The sequence below is a fragment of the Mirounga angustirostris genome, unplaced genomic scaffold (genome assembly GCF_029215605.1).
Source record: "Mirounga angustirostris isolate CCGP_5_RB_7025 unplaced genomic scaffold, mMirAng1.0.hap1 SCAF_4, whole genome shotgun sequence".
Taxonomy (NCBI): domain Eukaryota; kingdom Metazoa; phylum Chordata; class Mammalia; order Carnivora; family Phocidae; genus Mirounga; species Mirounga angustirostris.
The window spans coordinates 147050854-147066453 of record NW_026991712.1 but is presented as its reverse complement, the minus strand read 5'-3'; the positions used below and the strand labels follow the sequence as shown (position 1 = coordinate 147066453).

The window sequence follows — 15600 nt, the reverse complement described above, 5'->3', positions numbered from 1 at the left end:
CCTTGGCGCCCAGCCCCTTTCGCTTCCAGCAGGCCTTGCGCGCGGGAACATGGCGGCGTCCTGGTGGAGGTCTTGAGCGGGGAACCAAGTTGGTATGGCGTTGACGTCGGGGCCCGCGAGGCGGGCACTGGTTCGCCCTGGGCGCCTCGGCTTTGGGGACTGCGGGGCTCCGAGACGCGGGGCGTACGAGTGGGGCGTGCGCTCCACGCGGAAGCCCGAGCCTCGTCCCCTGGACAGGGTGTACGAGATCCCTGGACTGGAGCCCATCACGTACGCGGGGAAGATGCACTTCATGCCCGGGCTGGCGCGGCCGGTCTTCCCGCCCTGGGACCCCGGTTGGACGCACCCAAAGTTCCGCCGCCCGACCCCGGTTCACGAGCAGCCGCTGTACAAGGATCAGGCCTGCTACGTCTTCCACCAGCGTTGCCGCCTCCTCGAGGGTGAGGCCCTAGGACGGGCAGGAGGGGACGTCGTTCCTCCGCCCAGCACTGACCCCAACTCTCCGTGGCCTTGAAACTTTGTGGGTCTCGGTTTCTTCGTCTGCGAAATGGGTAGTGATTACGTCTTCTGAGGGTTTCAGGATTTTTTTTTTTTAAGATTTTACTTATTTATTTGACAGAGAGAGACACAGCGAGAGAGGGAACACAAGCAGGGGGAGTGGGAGAGGGAGAAGCAGGCTTCCCCCTGAGCAGGGAGCCGGATGTGGGGCTGGATCCCAGACCATGACCTGAGCCGAAGGCAGACGCTTAACGACTGAGCCACGCAGGCACCCCTGAGGGTTTCAGAATTAAGTGGGATGAGAAGGGCTGTGCTTGTGTGAGGCAGTATTAGGTTGAGTGGCGAAGTGAAAAGACCTGATTTCTGGCCTACCCCTGCCTCCATCTAACTCTGTGATTTGGGGCAATGGCTGAAATTTCCAGAGCCTCCATTTTCTGTGAACTCATTGGTTTTAACTAGATAGTCCATATTGACTCTTCCACCTCTTAATACCCTGGAGATGTAACTGTACATTGAATAATTAGATGGAGGGAGTTTATAGTGGAAAGAGACAGCAGAAAGCATGCTTAATCTCCTGGCCTATGGCCTCATTTCGCAGGATTGGTGAATGTGACAGAGAGGGACGTGATTTGCCCACACGTGCTCTGGGTTAGTAGTGAACCCAGGGCTACCTATCTGGTTTCCTAGGTCAATGTCCTCTGTCAGAGGTCAGAGTTGAGATGTTGTCAAGGAAGGGTTTTGGACCTAAAAGCCATCTAGCCTATTTCTGCTCTCCTTTTCACTAAGAACAGATCAAAATGACTGAGCTGAACGAAACCAGTCTGTCTAGAGCAGAACCAGAAATTACTTTCCAGAGTCCATGGGGCGGGGGGGGGGGGGGGGGGGTGTTGTTTATTGAGAGTCCCTTTCCCTATTCTTGCCTGTTCATCCCACCCATAATGATGGGGATAGGGCAGGTTCTGAAAACAAAATGGTCAAGGTCAGTGGGAGTAGTATTTTCCAAGGAGTAATTAGGAAAGAAAGAGACCTGGCAGGATTTGGGGACTAAACCAAAGAATAAATCCTAAATTTGAAAAAAACTTAACTGGCCAGCCTCTTAAGCCGCTCAAACCCATTCCTGAAAGCTGAATTTCCAGCATCTAAACATTCCCATTGCCCTACCAGGGTATTGTAACGGACCTCACAAGACTTGGCACCCCCCCTTTTTTTTTTTAATTTAAGTAGGCTCCACACCCAGTATGGGGCTTGAACCCACAACCCTGAGATTAAGAGTCCCGTGCTCTACTGATTGAGTCAGCCAGGTGCCCCACCCTTGAGTGACCCTGGGAACATTACCAGGCTTTAGGGTAGACAGACTCAAGTTCTCTTCCCCACCATCACTTAGAGGGTATGTGACTTGAAACAAATTCTTTAGTCTCTGAATTTCATCCTCCATTCCATAAAATCCGATTTGTAGATAAAGTTCCTGGCACAGGATAGATGGTGGTGCTCAGTAGATGGCAGCTCTAATGATTAGGTATTATTCATATACTATTGAATCATAAAATCTCAATTTTTTAATCCACTGTAAAGTTTAAGGAACAGTAGGGTGGCTCAGTCGGATAAGCGTGTCTGCCTTCGGCTCAGGTCATGATCCCTGGGTCTTGGGATCGAGTTCCACGTCAGGCTCCCTGCTCAGGAGCAGGGGTCTTAAAAAAAAAAAAAAAAAAAAAAGAACTATTTTTTTTTTTTAAGATTTTATTTATTTATTTGAGAGAGAGAGAATGAGAGAGAGCACATGAGAGGGGGGAGGGTCAGAGGGAGAAGCAGACTCCCTGCCGATCAGGGAGCCCGATGCGGGACTCGATCCAGGGACTCCAGGATCATGACCTGAGCCGAAGGCAGCCGCTTAACCAACTGAGCCACCCAGGCGCCCCATGAAAGTGCTATTTTTTAAAAAAAGTTTAAAGAACAGTGGCAGTGTCAGAACTAAAATTCAGGTTACCTGACTCCAGGGTTTTGTCTGCTGCACCATAAAATCCAGAAGTTACATTTCTAAATGTTTGTATTTCCCATGTCCTATAAGCCTCAAAGTGAAAAGTCGCATTGCCCTCATAGCATTTCATTTATTAGCACAAAGGAAATTGCCTGAGAGTGTCTCCCCCAGAGTATCCTGGGCTCCGTTTAATCCCAGGCATAGCTTTACAAATGAAGATACGTCTCTGAAACGGTGGTGTTTTCCTAGCTGGCGGGAGTAGCCTGCTAACCAAAGTAGTCACCAGACTGCTGTCAATTTGTGACTACAATCATGGACAAGATACAGTATTAACCTTGTCCTGAGGGTAGGGGACTGGTACGTGGATTTGATGCAGAACTTAGGTCCCTAGGGCTGGGCCGGTTCTTCCCTCAGGGAAGCCCGATCTGGGGAAGGTGAAGCGAGGGACTTGTGCTTGGCATCACAGGCCATCCCACTCAGAGTAGTGGTCATTCCTTAATGTTTAAAAACGAAGCAGTCTGAATCAAATCTATTTTTGTTTATTTATATTCCATCTTTTCCCGAAAAGTATTTCAGGCATCTTAACAGAAATTTATAGCACAGTATAAAATGTTTTGTTTTAAATTAAAAACATACAGGTGAGGGAATCCACACAAAGGAGAAATAAAACAGTGAGGTGAATACAAAAAATCCATTCTGTGAGGTTCCGCTTGCTAAAGGGGAGCCCCAAACATGGCTCTCAGCCTGTTAACGGTATAGAGACGGGGTCAGCTGACTAGACCAGTTGCCTGTTTCTGTAAATAGTTTTATTAGAACATAGCCACACCCACTTGTTTACTTGTAGTCCCTGGCTGCTTTCAGTGCTACAGTGGCAGAGATGAGTAGCTGTGACAGAATGTATGGCTCAGAAGCTGAAAATATTTATTATCTCGCCCTTTAGGGAAAAGTTTGTTGACCCCTGGTATAGGGAAGAACGTTTTCAGTTATGCAGTTCACCGTGTCTATAAGACAAAACCGTACTATCCCGGGAAAAGCCCAACCTTCTGGTACCGAGGCCAGGGAGGATCCTGTGTAATAAATAGAACAGGGGATCCTTTCGACAAATAACAGCAGTGCATTTCATAGGGCTTCTACATATAAAAATCTGCTTAAAGGTAGCTCATTATAGAAGCTCAGGGTTAGGTGAGATGCGAAAGATTATCTGTTTAAGTGCTCCCAAACTCAGGGCCCCTCAAGTTACTCATGATCAATAAGTTATTTCCATTATTTCCCAAAGCTGTTTTCCCTTGATACAGCAGTATGGGCTTAATCCTTGGCCCACTCCTAATAAGTGGGATCTATTTGGTAGACACGGGCTTTTCCAATCAGGGACTTGGATGTGGGTTAATAAAGGGATCTAGGATTTGAAATGCTGGCATCCATTGATCTAGTCCTCTAGTCTGGAGTCTGTGTGAATCTTGCAGGCAACAGAGGGACCTTTTCCCACAAGATTCAGCCTTATGATCCCAGCCATCTTCGCTGCTGTTTGAATCCCTCCTGTGCAGGCACTCACTACCTCAAGCAACTGTTGACCATCCTCAGGTAGACAGTCATTCCTGCAGTCAAGCTGAAATCCGGCTGTTCTGGCTTCCACTCTTATTTTAGTTCTGACTCCTCAGATGTCCCAGTACAAATCCTGTTTCTCTCAAGGCAGACCTTTCCCCAAGATGCTACTGGCAGACTTAAGCAACTCTTACTGAATTGTCTTCTTTTTTTGTGATTGATTACCCCAAAGGTGTAAAGCAGGCCCTCTGGCTTACCAAAGCCAAGTTAATAGAAGGCCTTCCCGAGAAAGTGCTTAGCCTCGCCGCTGATCCGGAGAACTACATAGAGAACCAAGATGAACGCCTTCTGAACGTGATCTCTCACGCCCGTCTCTGGCACTCTACTGAAGACATCCCGAAGAGAGAGGCCTACTGGTAAGTTTCCCCCACGTCAATAAGATTTCTAGTCAGTGGATCTTAGAGTCAGCCTTTTGCCTTATGTCTCCAAATGTCTCTTCTTTCCTCCAAGCCCAGTCATTGTGGACAGTCTGATACAGCTGTGTAGATCCCAGATTCTCAAGCATCCCTCTCTGGCCAAACGGATCTGCGCCAAAAACTACACGTTATCCACCACCTGGAATCGAGGTTGGTCATCTTGGTCTGTTTTTTATCTTTCTACTCTTAACCCCACTACCAGCTCACCATCACCACATCCATACCTGTGCTTGTTTCCTTCCTTCGTGGACCACTTTTGTAGAATCAGACACATCCTCCTATCATTAGCCACAGACCGGTCTTTTTTTTCTTTTTTTTTTTTTAAGGGGGTGGTGGGAGAGGCAGAGGGAGAGAGAGAGAAACTTAAGCAGGCTCTATGCCTAGTGTGGAGCCCAATATGGGGCTTAATCCCACAACCCTGACATCATGACCTGAGCTGAAATCAAGAATAGGACGCTTAACCAACTGAGCCCCAGATGCTCCTCAGTTTTTTTTGTTTTTAATCACTTCTTCCCATGACTTAATTCAACTGTATCTGTTGAGTACCCTTGAGTGCCTAAATGTTGAAGATAAGTAATAAAGGGCAGGCAGTCTCTGCCTACTCTACTGTAAGAGCCTTCTTATCCCATTCATGCTTTTCTCCTTTTCCAAATCCATTTTCCACGTAGCTGCTAGAGTGATCTTTCTAAAGTGCACTTGCCTCCCCTGTTTCAGATCCTTCACTGCCTCCCAGGAACTTAAACCATTTATCATTGGATCCAACCCACTGGTTTGGCCACCAGCTGGCCTTTCTGGTCTTCTCTCCTTCCTACCCCCACCCCCACCACACCCCCAGGCTAAATTTACACTTTAGCCACTAGCAGCTCTTTGGCATCAAGCTTTTATGCCTTTAGCGCTGTGCTGTACGTTCTGTCTGGAATGCTTTTTTCTACTTTCCTCGTTTGGCTAAATTCTACTTGTCTGTGAGGCTCAGCTCCAGCCCCCTTCCTATGTGAATGTAGACATTAGCTAGTGCTCCTTCTGCCCATCGTTCCTATTTTGATCAGAGCGCATGTTGTACTGTATTGGAATTCTCTAATATCCTCTCTGTCTACCTACTAAACTGAACCCCTGACAGGAGGGACCACATCTCACTCGTTTTTCTGCACAGCGTCTAACAGTTCCTGGCACGTGAGCAGTGCTGACTGAGGGACGGGGGGGTGATTACCACCCTGAGGGGTTTCCGTCAGGGATGTTCAGAGCACACCAGTGTTCTGACTGGTGGAATCCCGGAGCGGGGAAACCGGCTGTGGAATGATTTGGGATTTTCAGGACATCTGCTTGGTCAGATTTGTCTAGCTTGCCCCTTTTGAGTATGGACTTCCTGGCAAGGAGTCAGCCATGCAGAGGTAATGGCACCACTAAGGAAATTAGTGAACCTCATTAATAGAGGAGTACTTGTTGGCCCATCATCAGCTATTACCTCTAATTAAACTGCCCCATTTGGAGCTGTCACTGGAGGAGGGATATGGAGGGAATTGAATTGGAAACCACACTAGAGTGGTCTGTGGGGAGAATCTAAAACCCAAGGTTAGGAGAGGTCCAGGCACATTTATCTTCCTTGCAGATTATATGTGAGGAAACAGGAAATACTTTTAGAAAACTGTTCTTGAGGTGTGGGTATGATGTATTTTAACAAGCGGCTCAGAGTTTATCTATCCACAGATGTAGTATCCCTGCTTTACACACCCAGTGAGGGAGACCACATGCTAATTATATGACAGTGCTGTGGACCAAACTAGTAGAAGGATCATCACCCTTGACCCGTTAACCATCCCATTGTGATTTGACAGGTTCTAAACACCCAAAGCACCTTCAGAGGAAGATTTGCCTCCATGGAGAATCTTCAGGAGGCCATTCACAAGGGAGCCTTTCAGGCACATTTGGCCTGGTGGCATGCAGCCTCCTGTGGGGGCCTCTGTGAGGGGCATGCGCACATGCTCCCAGTGGCAGCTTTGCTGATGTGTCAGGTGTGAGTGTCTTTCCTCATCAACTTACGTCTGTGTAGCAAGTACACGGATCTGTCTTAGGTGAGGCTTTCTGACTGGCCTCGTTTTTCTTTACTGTCGGTTGTTGAGGACAGCTTGGCCCCTTTCCTGAGTTTAATAACCTTTCTTCTTAGCCTCTAGTCTCCTCCTCCTTCCCTCCCTCCCGCCTTCCCTACAACATTCTGCTTCTAGTCACCTGGGTTCGTCTCCCTAAACTCTGCCGTGGGGGAGCACACTTCTGTGCCTTCACTCATGTTCCTCCTCCTGAACTGAAATGTTTTTCCTTCCCTTTTCTTGCCTGGGCAAACTCAACCAACCAAGGGCAGTTTTGCCCCCTAAGGGAGATTTGGCAAGGTCTGGAGACGTTTTTGATTGTCATGACTTGAACGGGGGAAGTTCTACTGGCGTCTGGTGGGTAGGGGCCAGGAATGCGGCCAGACATCTGCAGTGCACAGGACAGTTTCCCTCACCGAAGAATTACCCAGTCCAGAATGAAAAAAGAGCCAAGGTTGAGAAACTCTGCTCTTATCCATCCTCCGGAAACTAGTTTGAAGGCATACCACTTTCAGGAAGCTTCCCAGGCCTCCCAAAGGAGGTCAGTCTGCCCCACCTCTACTGTCTCCGAGTACGGTTCATGCCTTCGTGTGCACTTACTACCTAGGAAGCTTCTTGGGAGCAGAGGGTAATGCTCACTCATTTCTGGGTCCCCAGCTTAGAGCAGGTGCTTGGGAAGATCTGTGTGGGGCAGCCCTGAACCCACAGAGACTGCCAGGTGGCCTCAGGGCCCATGGGCAAGGGAACACAGGAAGAAGAGTGCTTTGGTTGGTCCCCTTCTCAACATCTTGACCAAAGTCTTGTTTTCTGCAGTCATGCTGGTCAGCTAGGAAAGCCGTAAGACTTGAGGAGCATGGCAGGATGAAGGCTCTAGGCTTGGCTGAGCAGAGGTAAGGCTTTAGACCAGGGTAGACTAATCGTCTTTCTCCCCTTTTAGAGTCTTTTCTCCTTCAGGTCCGTGGTTCCAGTGGAGCCCGACTGAACACCAAGGATCCGCTGCCCGCCGTCGCCTCCAAAGAGGAGGTTGAAGCTACTAAGAATCATGTTCTTGAGACCTTCTATCCCATATCTCCCACTATTGATCTTCAGGAATGCAATGTTTATGATGTGGAAGACAACACAGGTAAGTGTCACAGCCGTGCATCTCCCGGCAGCGTGGAGATGAGGGACGCGCATTTTCTCCTAAGAGCCATGTAGCAGCCTATCCCCACTTTGCTTTTGACCCCTGAGAGGTAACCCTGTTATCTCAGAGTTGTTACGGGTGGCTGAGGGGGCTTCTGGCCAGGCCCCAAGTGTTTCCTTTATTCACAGGTCCCTTGAAAGACACCCCTCTTTCTATGTACCCGTAAACCCTGGCCAACCGCCTGCTAGGACTGAGGAAGCCCCACAGGCCTTGAATGGGGCTATTCATCTCAACTCCATCGAATAAGGCACCACCATCTCCCCTGGCTGCCATGACAGAAACCAGAGCATCAGGCCAGGTGGGCCCACGGCTCATGTCCTCTAGCCCATCCCTAGGAGTTGTAGCGCCTTCCTTCTAACCTCCTCATCTCCAAAGCAACAGCTTCCAGCAGACCCAGCCTGTTGCCACAACCCCCCAGCTAGCTGGCCAGCCTGACCTGGTCTGTTTTCTCTCGGTCCATCTGGTTCCTGGTTCTAGAGGCACCCTTCTGAAACAAATTCCATCCCTTTTCTCTGCGCCTACTTCCCCAGCGCCTATCAGGTACAGGTGGAAGTCCTCAGCCTATCACATGAGGGCCTTCAGGTCCGGTCTTGGCCCCTTTCTCCAGCCTCACCTTGGTCTCCTCCCCTGCAGGCGCGCCCCCCCCCCCCCCCCAGTCCAGCTACACATAACACACCGTGCCCTTTCTCACCATAGGCTTTGGTATGTCCCCTCCCCCCTCTGCCTGGGGTTTGTGGCCGTCCACCCCTTTTTGTCCCCCCTGCCCCCGCGTGTAGTTCATCTGTCACAGTGCATCTTCAGAATCACTTCTTCCCCAGAAATGCTCTGGGGTCTTCCCTTGTCATCAGGGGCCTTTCATCTGGGGCTTCCCCAGCCCCCAACTCACCCCGCCCGGATCTTCACATGTCCCTCTGTGTGGACCCCTCCAGACTGAGCCCCTCCAAGGCAGTGGCAGGCCGCCCTCGGCCTCTGCTCCTGGCCCCGGTCTGGCCCCGGTCTGGCCCCGGTCTGGCCCCGGCGCCTGTCTTAGGCTGGGCGCACAGGGCGTGCTGAACCTCTGAAGCAAGGACAGAGGCCCACAGAAGGGCGTCTCTCTCAAGTAGTGCTTGCTTCGGGGATTTTCAGAGCCCATGTTTTCCCAGCTTCCTCCTTGTCACCCACTTTCACTAATCCAGGTTCTTCATTCTGGAAGCTGCCAGCCTACCAAGGGTTTACTGCTAGCCATGGAGGGGCCGAGAATGGTGGCCTGGCAGGGTGGTGGCTGGGATGAACAAGGGCTCAGCTTTGATCCTCAGTGCCAGTATTTGCAGATCACTTGTGAGGCATGAGGCGAGTCGTTTATTGCTAATAATAAAGTATGGAATTTTGCAAATGATTGGCTTTTAAAAAAATAATTACCCTAGTGTTCAGGTTTCCTTCTAACGTCACTGTCACCTGTGTGCTTGAATGAGCGAGAAGGGGTAGATTAGAGCCAGCACCCAGGAGTCACCTGGCACAGGGTGGCAACATTTTCAGTAAAGAGCCAAATAGAATGTATTTGCAGGCCACATATGGTCTCTGACAGCTACTCTGTAGACATTGTGTCAGTGAGTGGGCATGGCTATGCGCTGGTAAAAACTTTATTTTCCAAAGCAGTCGGGGGGTTGGGGGGGTGATGTGGCTGGCAGACTGGTTTGCCTTCCTCCTGAGCCACAGTGATAACATCTGCCTTTACGGAGTCTCGGTGGTGCCTTGCACTGAGCCAAGGTGACATGACTTTCCAAAGGCTTTGGGACAGGCTGGTAATCCTTTCTGTTCCTCCATGTGATTATGTATCTTGCAGGATTCCAGGAGGGTTATCCTTACCCCTATCCCCACACCCTGTATTTCCTGGAGTCAGCCAATTTACGACCACACCGCTTTCAACCAGATCAGCTGCGGGCCAAAATGATCCTGTTTGCCTTTGGCAATGCCCTGGCTCAGGCCCGGCGCCTCTATGGGGTATGTATGGGGAGGAAGACCACTCAGCGACTTTACATGGTGTTGGCCTCCTGCCTTACACTGCTCAAAGAAAGAAGGGGGGTACAGGGGGGATTCCTTGCTTGACTGAGGAGTTCTATGGACAGGCACTTCCACTCACCCTACGGAGATAAACCGACATCTGCTGGGGCCTCCTGTGTGCCTGCCTCCTGTCTTTTACATAAGACACCTCATTTGTTCATCAAAATAGCCCACGAGCTTTCTTTATCATCCCCATTTTCCAGTTAGGGCCCTGAACTAAGGGAGGCTAAGCAGTTTGTCCAGCATTACATGGCAGCGAGTGGTGGAGGAAAGGTGAGAACGAGGCGTGCCCCGCTCCTAAGGCTTCAGTTATTTGTGCTCTAGTACACCCCTCCGTTCCGTGAGAGCAGACCCGGGGCACGAGTCTCCATGGGCAGGTGGAGGTTAGGCGGCAGAGACGATGCAGGCCTGTCTGCCAAGTGAGGACAGGCTCGGGGACCAAGGTGCCACCTGGTGATAGCCCCTTGATTCTGAGACGAGGTCTCAAGGGCCTGGATGGTGTAGAATGCAGGCTACTCAGCCTGTCCCCGAAATGGGGGAAAGCTTGCCTGGGAGCAAAGGCCTCCGGGGAGGGAGTAGGGAATGGCAGTATGGGATTCCCCGAGCAGGCCTGGGACACTGGATCCCGGGGCGTGTGTGTGTGTGCGCACATGCGTGTGCGTAGTGCTGAGAGCTGCCAGCTCCCAGGTCTGAGGCCCTCCAGGAGGAGTGTCCACAATTCTATTTCCCCTATTTCCCATCCTACTCGGTCTAGGAACTAGGTGGGGTTGAAGAGGTGTGGTTGGGCAAAGGAGGTAGGGAGTGGAATGGACCTTGCCTATATTGAGCATTTGCTACCTGCCAGACAGTTAATTAGGGTTCTTTATGTCAGTGTTTCCCAAAGTACGGTCCTGGATTAGCTGCATGAGCATCATCTGGGAACTTGTTGGAAATATAAATTCTAGTGCATCAGAAACTGGGGGTGGCGCCCAAGTAGCCAGCGTTGTTGGAAGCCCTGCAGGTGGTGCTGGCGTTAGCGCAGTTGAGAACCACAGCACTAAGGTTGGAGAACCACTGCGTTGTTCAGTCCTTGTAGCAACCCTCCATGGCAGATGCTCCTAGCCTCGTTTTATAGCTGAAGAAACTGAGGCTCAGGGAGGCCAAGTACCTTTCCCAATGTCACACAGCTAAGAGACTGGCAGCTGTTACATCTTTATGTGACCTTCTTGTGTCTTTCCAGTCCTCGAAGGTTATCTTTGTTCCCATTCTTTGACTACATACTCATGAAGGCTCTGGAAGTTTAGGTGACTTGCCCAAGATCCCACAGCTGTTGAGTGGGGAAGCAAGCGTTGGAGCCCTGATCCCTCTAGTCTCAAAAGACGTGCTGCCTCTCAACTCTGGGGCAAGGAAAGGGAGCAGACATGGTCGCATGCCAGGGACCAGGTCTGCAGGTTCCTCGTAGCTTCTGTGCCAACTGTTGCCAACAGAGCACGGGGAGCCACACTGCCGCTAATTGCCACCTAGTTGGGTAGGAGGGGAGACCTCTCCCAGCCCCTCCAGGTACAGATTATTCCTGGGGATGTGAAGTTGAGCAATTATGGGAAGAGCCTCCATGTAAAAGATAAAATTGCTGAGAAATTTATGTACTACCTGCAGTTTTATTGATCTGTAGAGGGAGATAAGAGTCAATACAGCATCCTCAGCTAACACTTAGAGGTACTTTTCTTTTTATTTATTTCTCATGCAGCTAAGAACAGGTATTTCTAAGGCCAACAGTCCCGGTGTGGCTCACACCGAGGTCTGACATTAGCTATTCCTGATGTCACACTCCGCTCTGGAGTGGTGAACGTAGGCAGCATTTTTGGATCAAGGATGCTGTGCTCCATGGGGCCTGCCTGCTGGATCTTCGTCCAGCGGGTGGCCATCACCCGACAGGACTGTTGCGGAGCCTCAGGGGGGTGAGCATGTCATTTCTCATCCACCCTGGGACGCCCCTGGGGGTGAAAGGAGGCACCACTGTTCCATCGTGCGGGACACCAGGTGTCAGCCACGAGGAGAGGGGTTTCAGTGATTTCCTAGCGTGGGGTCTGATCCTGGCTCACGTCTCGTGGGCAGCCTTGCACGATGATAGCACCTCTCTGGAGCTCAGTTTCCCCATCAGTGAAGTGGGACTAGACGGCTGGATCCGCGCGATTACTGGTGACTAAAGCCGGCGCCAGGCCTGGCACGTGAGAGGCGTGCAGGAGCTTGCTGCTGTGATTGGTACCAAGTGGCGCTCCCGGAGCGGGAGAACCCGCTCGTGCGCTGCCAGCTGAAAGCCCGCTGCTGACGCGGGGGGTGGACACGCCGGCAATCGGATGCCTTCTCTGGGCCACGCCGGGAGCCTGAGGCGCAGCGCCGGTGATGGTCCGCAGGGCCGGGCGATGGCCCGCAGGGCCGGGCGGTCCGGGGCGCCAGGGAGTGCGCTGCTATGTTCACTGAGCCTCCAGGTTAACCCTTGATGGAACTGCTGTCACTGTTGTCGCCATCAGGTAGCGCCGTGGGTTTAGGGATCTCCCGTCACCTTCCTGTGCTCTGCCACTGGCCCAGCCGTCACCCCCGTCACCCCCGGCGGCAGGCATTGCTACTTTAAGGCGCTTATTAACCAGGAGGCGCCAGGTCAGGCAGGGCCGGGCTGGGGGAGGGAGGGACGGCCTCGCTCTGGTCGGCGCCCTGAACCGGCCCCAGCGCTCCGCGGTGAGGGCCTTACGTGGGAGCAGGCGTTAGTTGCAGAGGCCGGAGCTCGAACCTGCCTGTTCTGTGCTGTTGTTTACACCCCACCGTTTCTACTTGTCCCCTTTGCCTCTCAGAAGGACGCTAAGGTTTTGGAGCGGCCGGTAGTTGTGCAGAGCGTGGGCACCGACGGACGCGTCTTCCAGTTCCTGGTGCTGCAGCTGAACACCACAGAGCTGGCCGCTCACGAGGGCGTCAAGAACCTGGTCTGGGTGGACTCAGACCAGCTCCTCTATCAGCATTTCTGGTGTCGCCCGGTGATCAAAAAGAAGGTGGTTGTGGTGAGTCCTGCCATGTGCAGCCTGGTGATTGGACCAGGGCCATGACTCCGTGTCCCCAGAGGGAGCCGGGGGTGGAGTGGAAGGGATGCTCGCAGGTGGGACCCGGGCTTTAGGGACTTCCTGCCCAGGATCTCTACCTGGAGGGCTCCTTCTGCCCTGGGCCCTGCCCGGCCCTCCGTGCCCCTCTGCGCCCCCCTGCGCCCCTCCTGCCCCCCCCCGGGGCAGCTCCTCACAGCGCCCCCTTGTGCCTGGCTGCCGGTAGCCCGGGCCTCCGTAGGTGCGGCTGCTTTTGTATGTGAGGCGTCTCCCTTGTGCCCCTGCCCTCCGTTTCTCTCGAGTCTGGCCATCCTCTAAGGACCCCCATCCCGCTGCTAGCCCCATTGCAGTGCCCTGGGTGGGGCCCCATGGCCCCTGTGTTCCCCCATCACAGCACAGGCCCGCTGCTGTTTCCAGGTTTTTCTCCTCCATCAAACCGAGCTCCAAGCTCCTCGGAGGCCTCCGTTTGTTTCTTCCCTCGGACAGGGGATTCTTCCCGGGGCCTTGTCACTGTCGCAGCCCCGTGCTCCACTAGCAGAGGCCCGGCCTGCTTCCCGTGCAGCAGGCAGTGACCATTCTGTATTCATCACGCGAGGTCAGGCAGCGAAACGTGCTCCGAAGGGACAAGGCAGCGTCGGGGACTGCGAGAGAACAGAATGGGGGTGCAGCCGGCTCTGCAGCTAGCTGTGTCCTGGGGCCCGCACGGGCCTGAGCAGATGTGCTGCACGGAGCTGGTGCTGGGCCTTTGAACAGAATTGGCGCGTCGGCTGCCTGGTTAGCTCTCCAGGCGGTGCTGTTTCTGCCCTGGAAATGCCTCCCTGGTTGGGGCCCTTCTCTTTGGCCCCTGACCCCATTGTGTCACCTGCAGCCACACCAACTTCCTCTGTGCTCTCCGCTCTTATCCTGCTCTCCTTCTCCCCGACGTGTCCTGGGTCCTCCCTTCCAGAACACTGACTTAGTGGCAGACACATCCTGGTTGGTCAGATGGTTCCTGCCCCCAGCCCCCGGCCCCCAGCACAGGCCCTGGGCTCCAGCCTCGCCCTTCTGCTTCCTGCCTCTGCACTGGCGCGTAGACTCGTCTCTCGGAGGACGCCTGCCTTTTCTTTTCCTCTCTGGCCCCTTCTGCTTGCCCTGTAAGACTCATTCATACGTATGGGAGACCACGAGTCCTCTTCTTCCCTGCTTTCTGAGCATCTTTTCCCTGCGTCTGCTGTGAGGCCTGTCAGCTTTTATCATCACTGTTGGAACATCTGGCTGTAAGCTCCTTGAGGGCAGAGCCAGATTCAAGCCACTGTCGTCGGGTTTCTAGCACGGGGCACAGGCCCCGTATGGAGAGAAGGGACCTGATCCATGTGTGTGGACGAGTGAGGGATTATTGTCCCTGGGAGTGAAAAGGGGGCAACAGAGCATTGGCTCGTGGTGGTTGCGGTGAGAGGGATAGGGGATGAGGGCGGTGCCAACAGACGGTCTGGCCAAAAGCACTAGGAGAGCTTCGTGCCCCCCCAGCCCAGCCCCTCGGGCATCTCTGCACTGCCAGCTCCCTGGTGCCCCTCCTTGGCCCATGAGAGAAGGAGACAGTGACTATCCAGCCATTTAGGTTTTGCATAAAACCAACCTTTGTTTTCAGTGCTGCCATTAAACCTAGTAGCAGGATCCTAATGGGCTGTGTTCTTTCCAGGAACCTGTTGGGCCGACTGGTTTCCAGCCAGAGACATTCAGGAAGTTTTTAGCTCTGTATTTACATGGTGCTGTGTGAGCCAAGGACCATTCTGAGGTCTGAAGCCTCCTTGCCCCCCTCCCGCAGAAGATCCTGTATCCAGAGCAGTGCTGGGCCTGCCTGGAGCCTCCGTGTTCATCTGGCCTGCTGTCTGGCTGCCAATAAAGAGCCTCCCAGTACACTGGAGCCTGGGCCTGGTGTGGGGGGCCGTCAGGAGGGGCGCCCATAGCTGTACGTGGGCCGTGCCGTGAGCTGGCCTCCGCGGGTGCAAGCTCGGGAGCCTGACCTGCCCAACCTTAAGCCCGGCTCTGCCCACAGCCCACTTGGACTTTAGATAAGAATCTTCGTCTCTTTGAGTTTTACCTTCTTCACCTGAAACTTGAGAATAACATGACCTCCCTTGAAGACTGTAGATGCGTATGGAGCATCTGCCATAGGATAGGTGCTCTCTGATGCTCCCTGGGTTCTCACGGGACTCTCTAAATTGTGGGCACATTTCATAATGACTGCAGGAAATCTGAATAGAACATCCATTGTAGATTTCTCCCTAGCATCCGGGTTGGTAGACCAAGTACATCCCTGGTTCGGCTGGCCTCTCTTTGTTCACATCACACCCAGGTTCTGCTCAGGGCCCAGCACCTTAGACGTAGCATCCTGTTTAATCCTCACGTGTCGTTTCCATATTCAGGGAAGTGGTTGAATGCCCATGTGCCGGGCACTGTTCTGGGCCCTCGAGATAAGGGAACTCAGATAGTATAAGGTCCCCTAGGTCACATGGCGGGTGGTACAGGTCAGCTTCCTAGGAGAACACTTGGGGATGTGCAGGTGAGTTGGGGGAGGACCTGGAGGACCAGCGCCTGTGGGGAGTGATGGGGCAATGCTGGGCAGAGAGCCTGAGCTCGGTGGGTTTGCATCTGAGGTCTCGGCCAGCTCCCAGTTCTGTGGGTGCTCTGAAGCAGAGCTGTCCCGCCCAGAGGTGAGGAGCTGAGCCTTTCTGCGGACTCCACTGGCCTGCCGCCA

General features: G+C 52.9%; 1 protein-coding gene across 2 annotated transcripts; it reads left to right on the top strand.

Annotated features, from left to right (window-relative positions):
- Window positions 1-15: 15 nt before the first annotated feature.
- MRPL37 (mitochondrial ribosomal protein L37) lies at window positions 16-14761 on the top strand. 2 transcript variants are annotated; one of them, XM_045897620.2, is made up of 7 exons: window positions 16-440; window positions 4248-4431; window positions 4526-4641; window positions 7510-7695; window positions 9578-9735; window positions 12627-12827; window positions 14542-14761. In XM_045897620.2, exons 1-7 carry the CDS (start codon window positions 95-97, stop codon window positions 14617-14619), a joined length of 1269 nt encoding a protein of 422 aa, XP_045753576.2. In that variant the 5' UTR covers window positions 16-94; the 3' UTR covers window positions 14620-14761. The 2 variants fall into 2 exon arrangements, with proteins under 2 accessions (XP_045753576.2, XP_045753575.2); XM_045897619.2 differs by having other exon boundaries at window positions 12624-12827.
- The last annotated feature ends 839 nt before the right edge of the window (window positions 14762-15600 follow it).

What these genes read in the sequence shown, in the direction of transcription:
- MRPL37 (XM_045897619.2), top strand. Translation starts at nt 95, where the DNA reads ATGGCGTTGACGTCGGGGCCCGCGAGGCGGGCACTGGTTCGCCCTGGG. An exon ending in GCGTTGCCGCCTCCTCGAGG is followed by an intron (nt 441 to 4,247) that starts GTGAGGCCCTAG and finishes ATTACCCCAAAG; the next exon opens with GTGTAAAGCAGGCCCTCTGG. An exon ending in TGATGTGGAAGACAACACAG is followed by an intron (nt 7,696 to 9,577) that starts GTAAGTGTCACA and finishes TGTATCTTGCAG; the next exon opens with GATTCCAGGAGGGTTATCCT.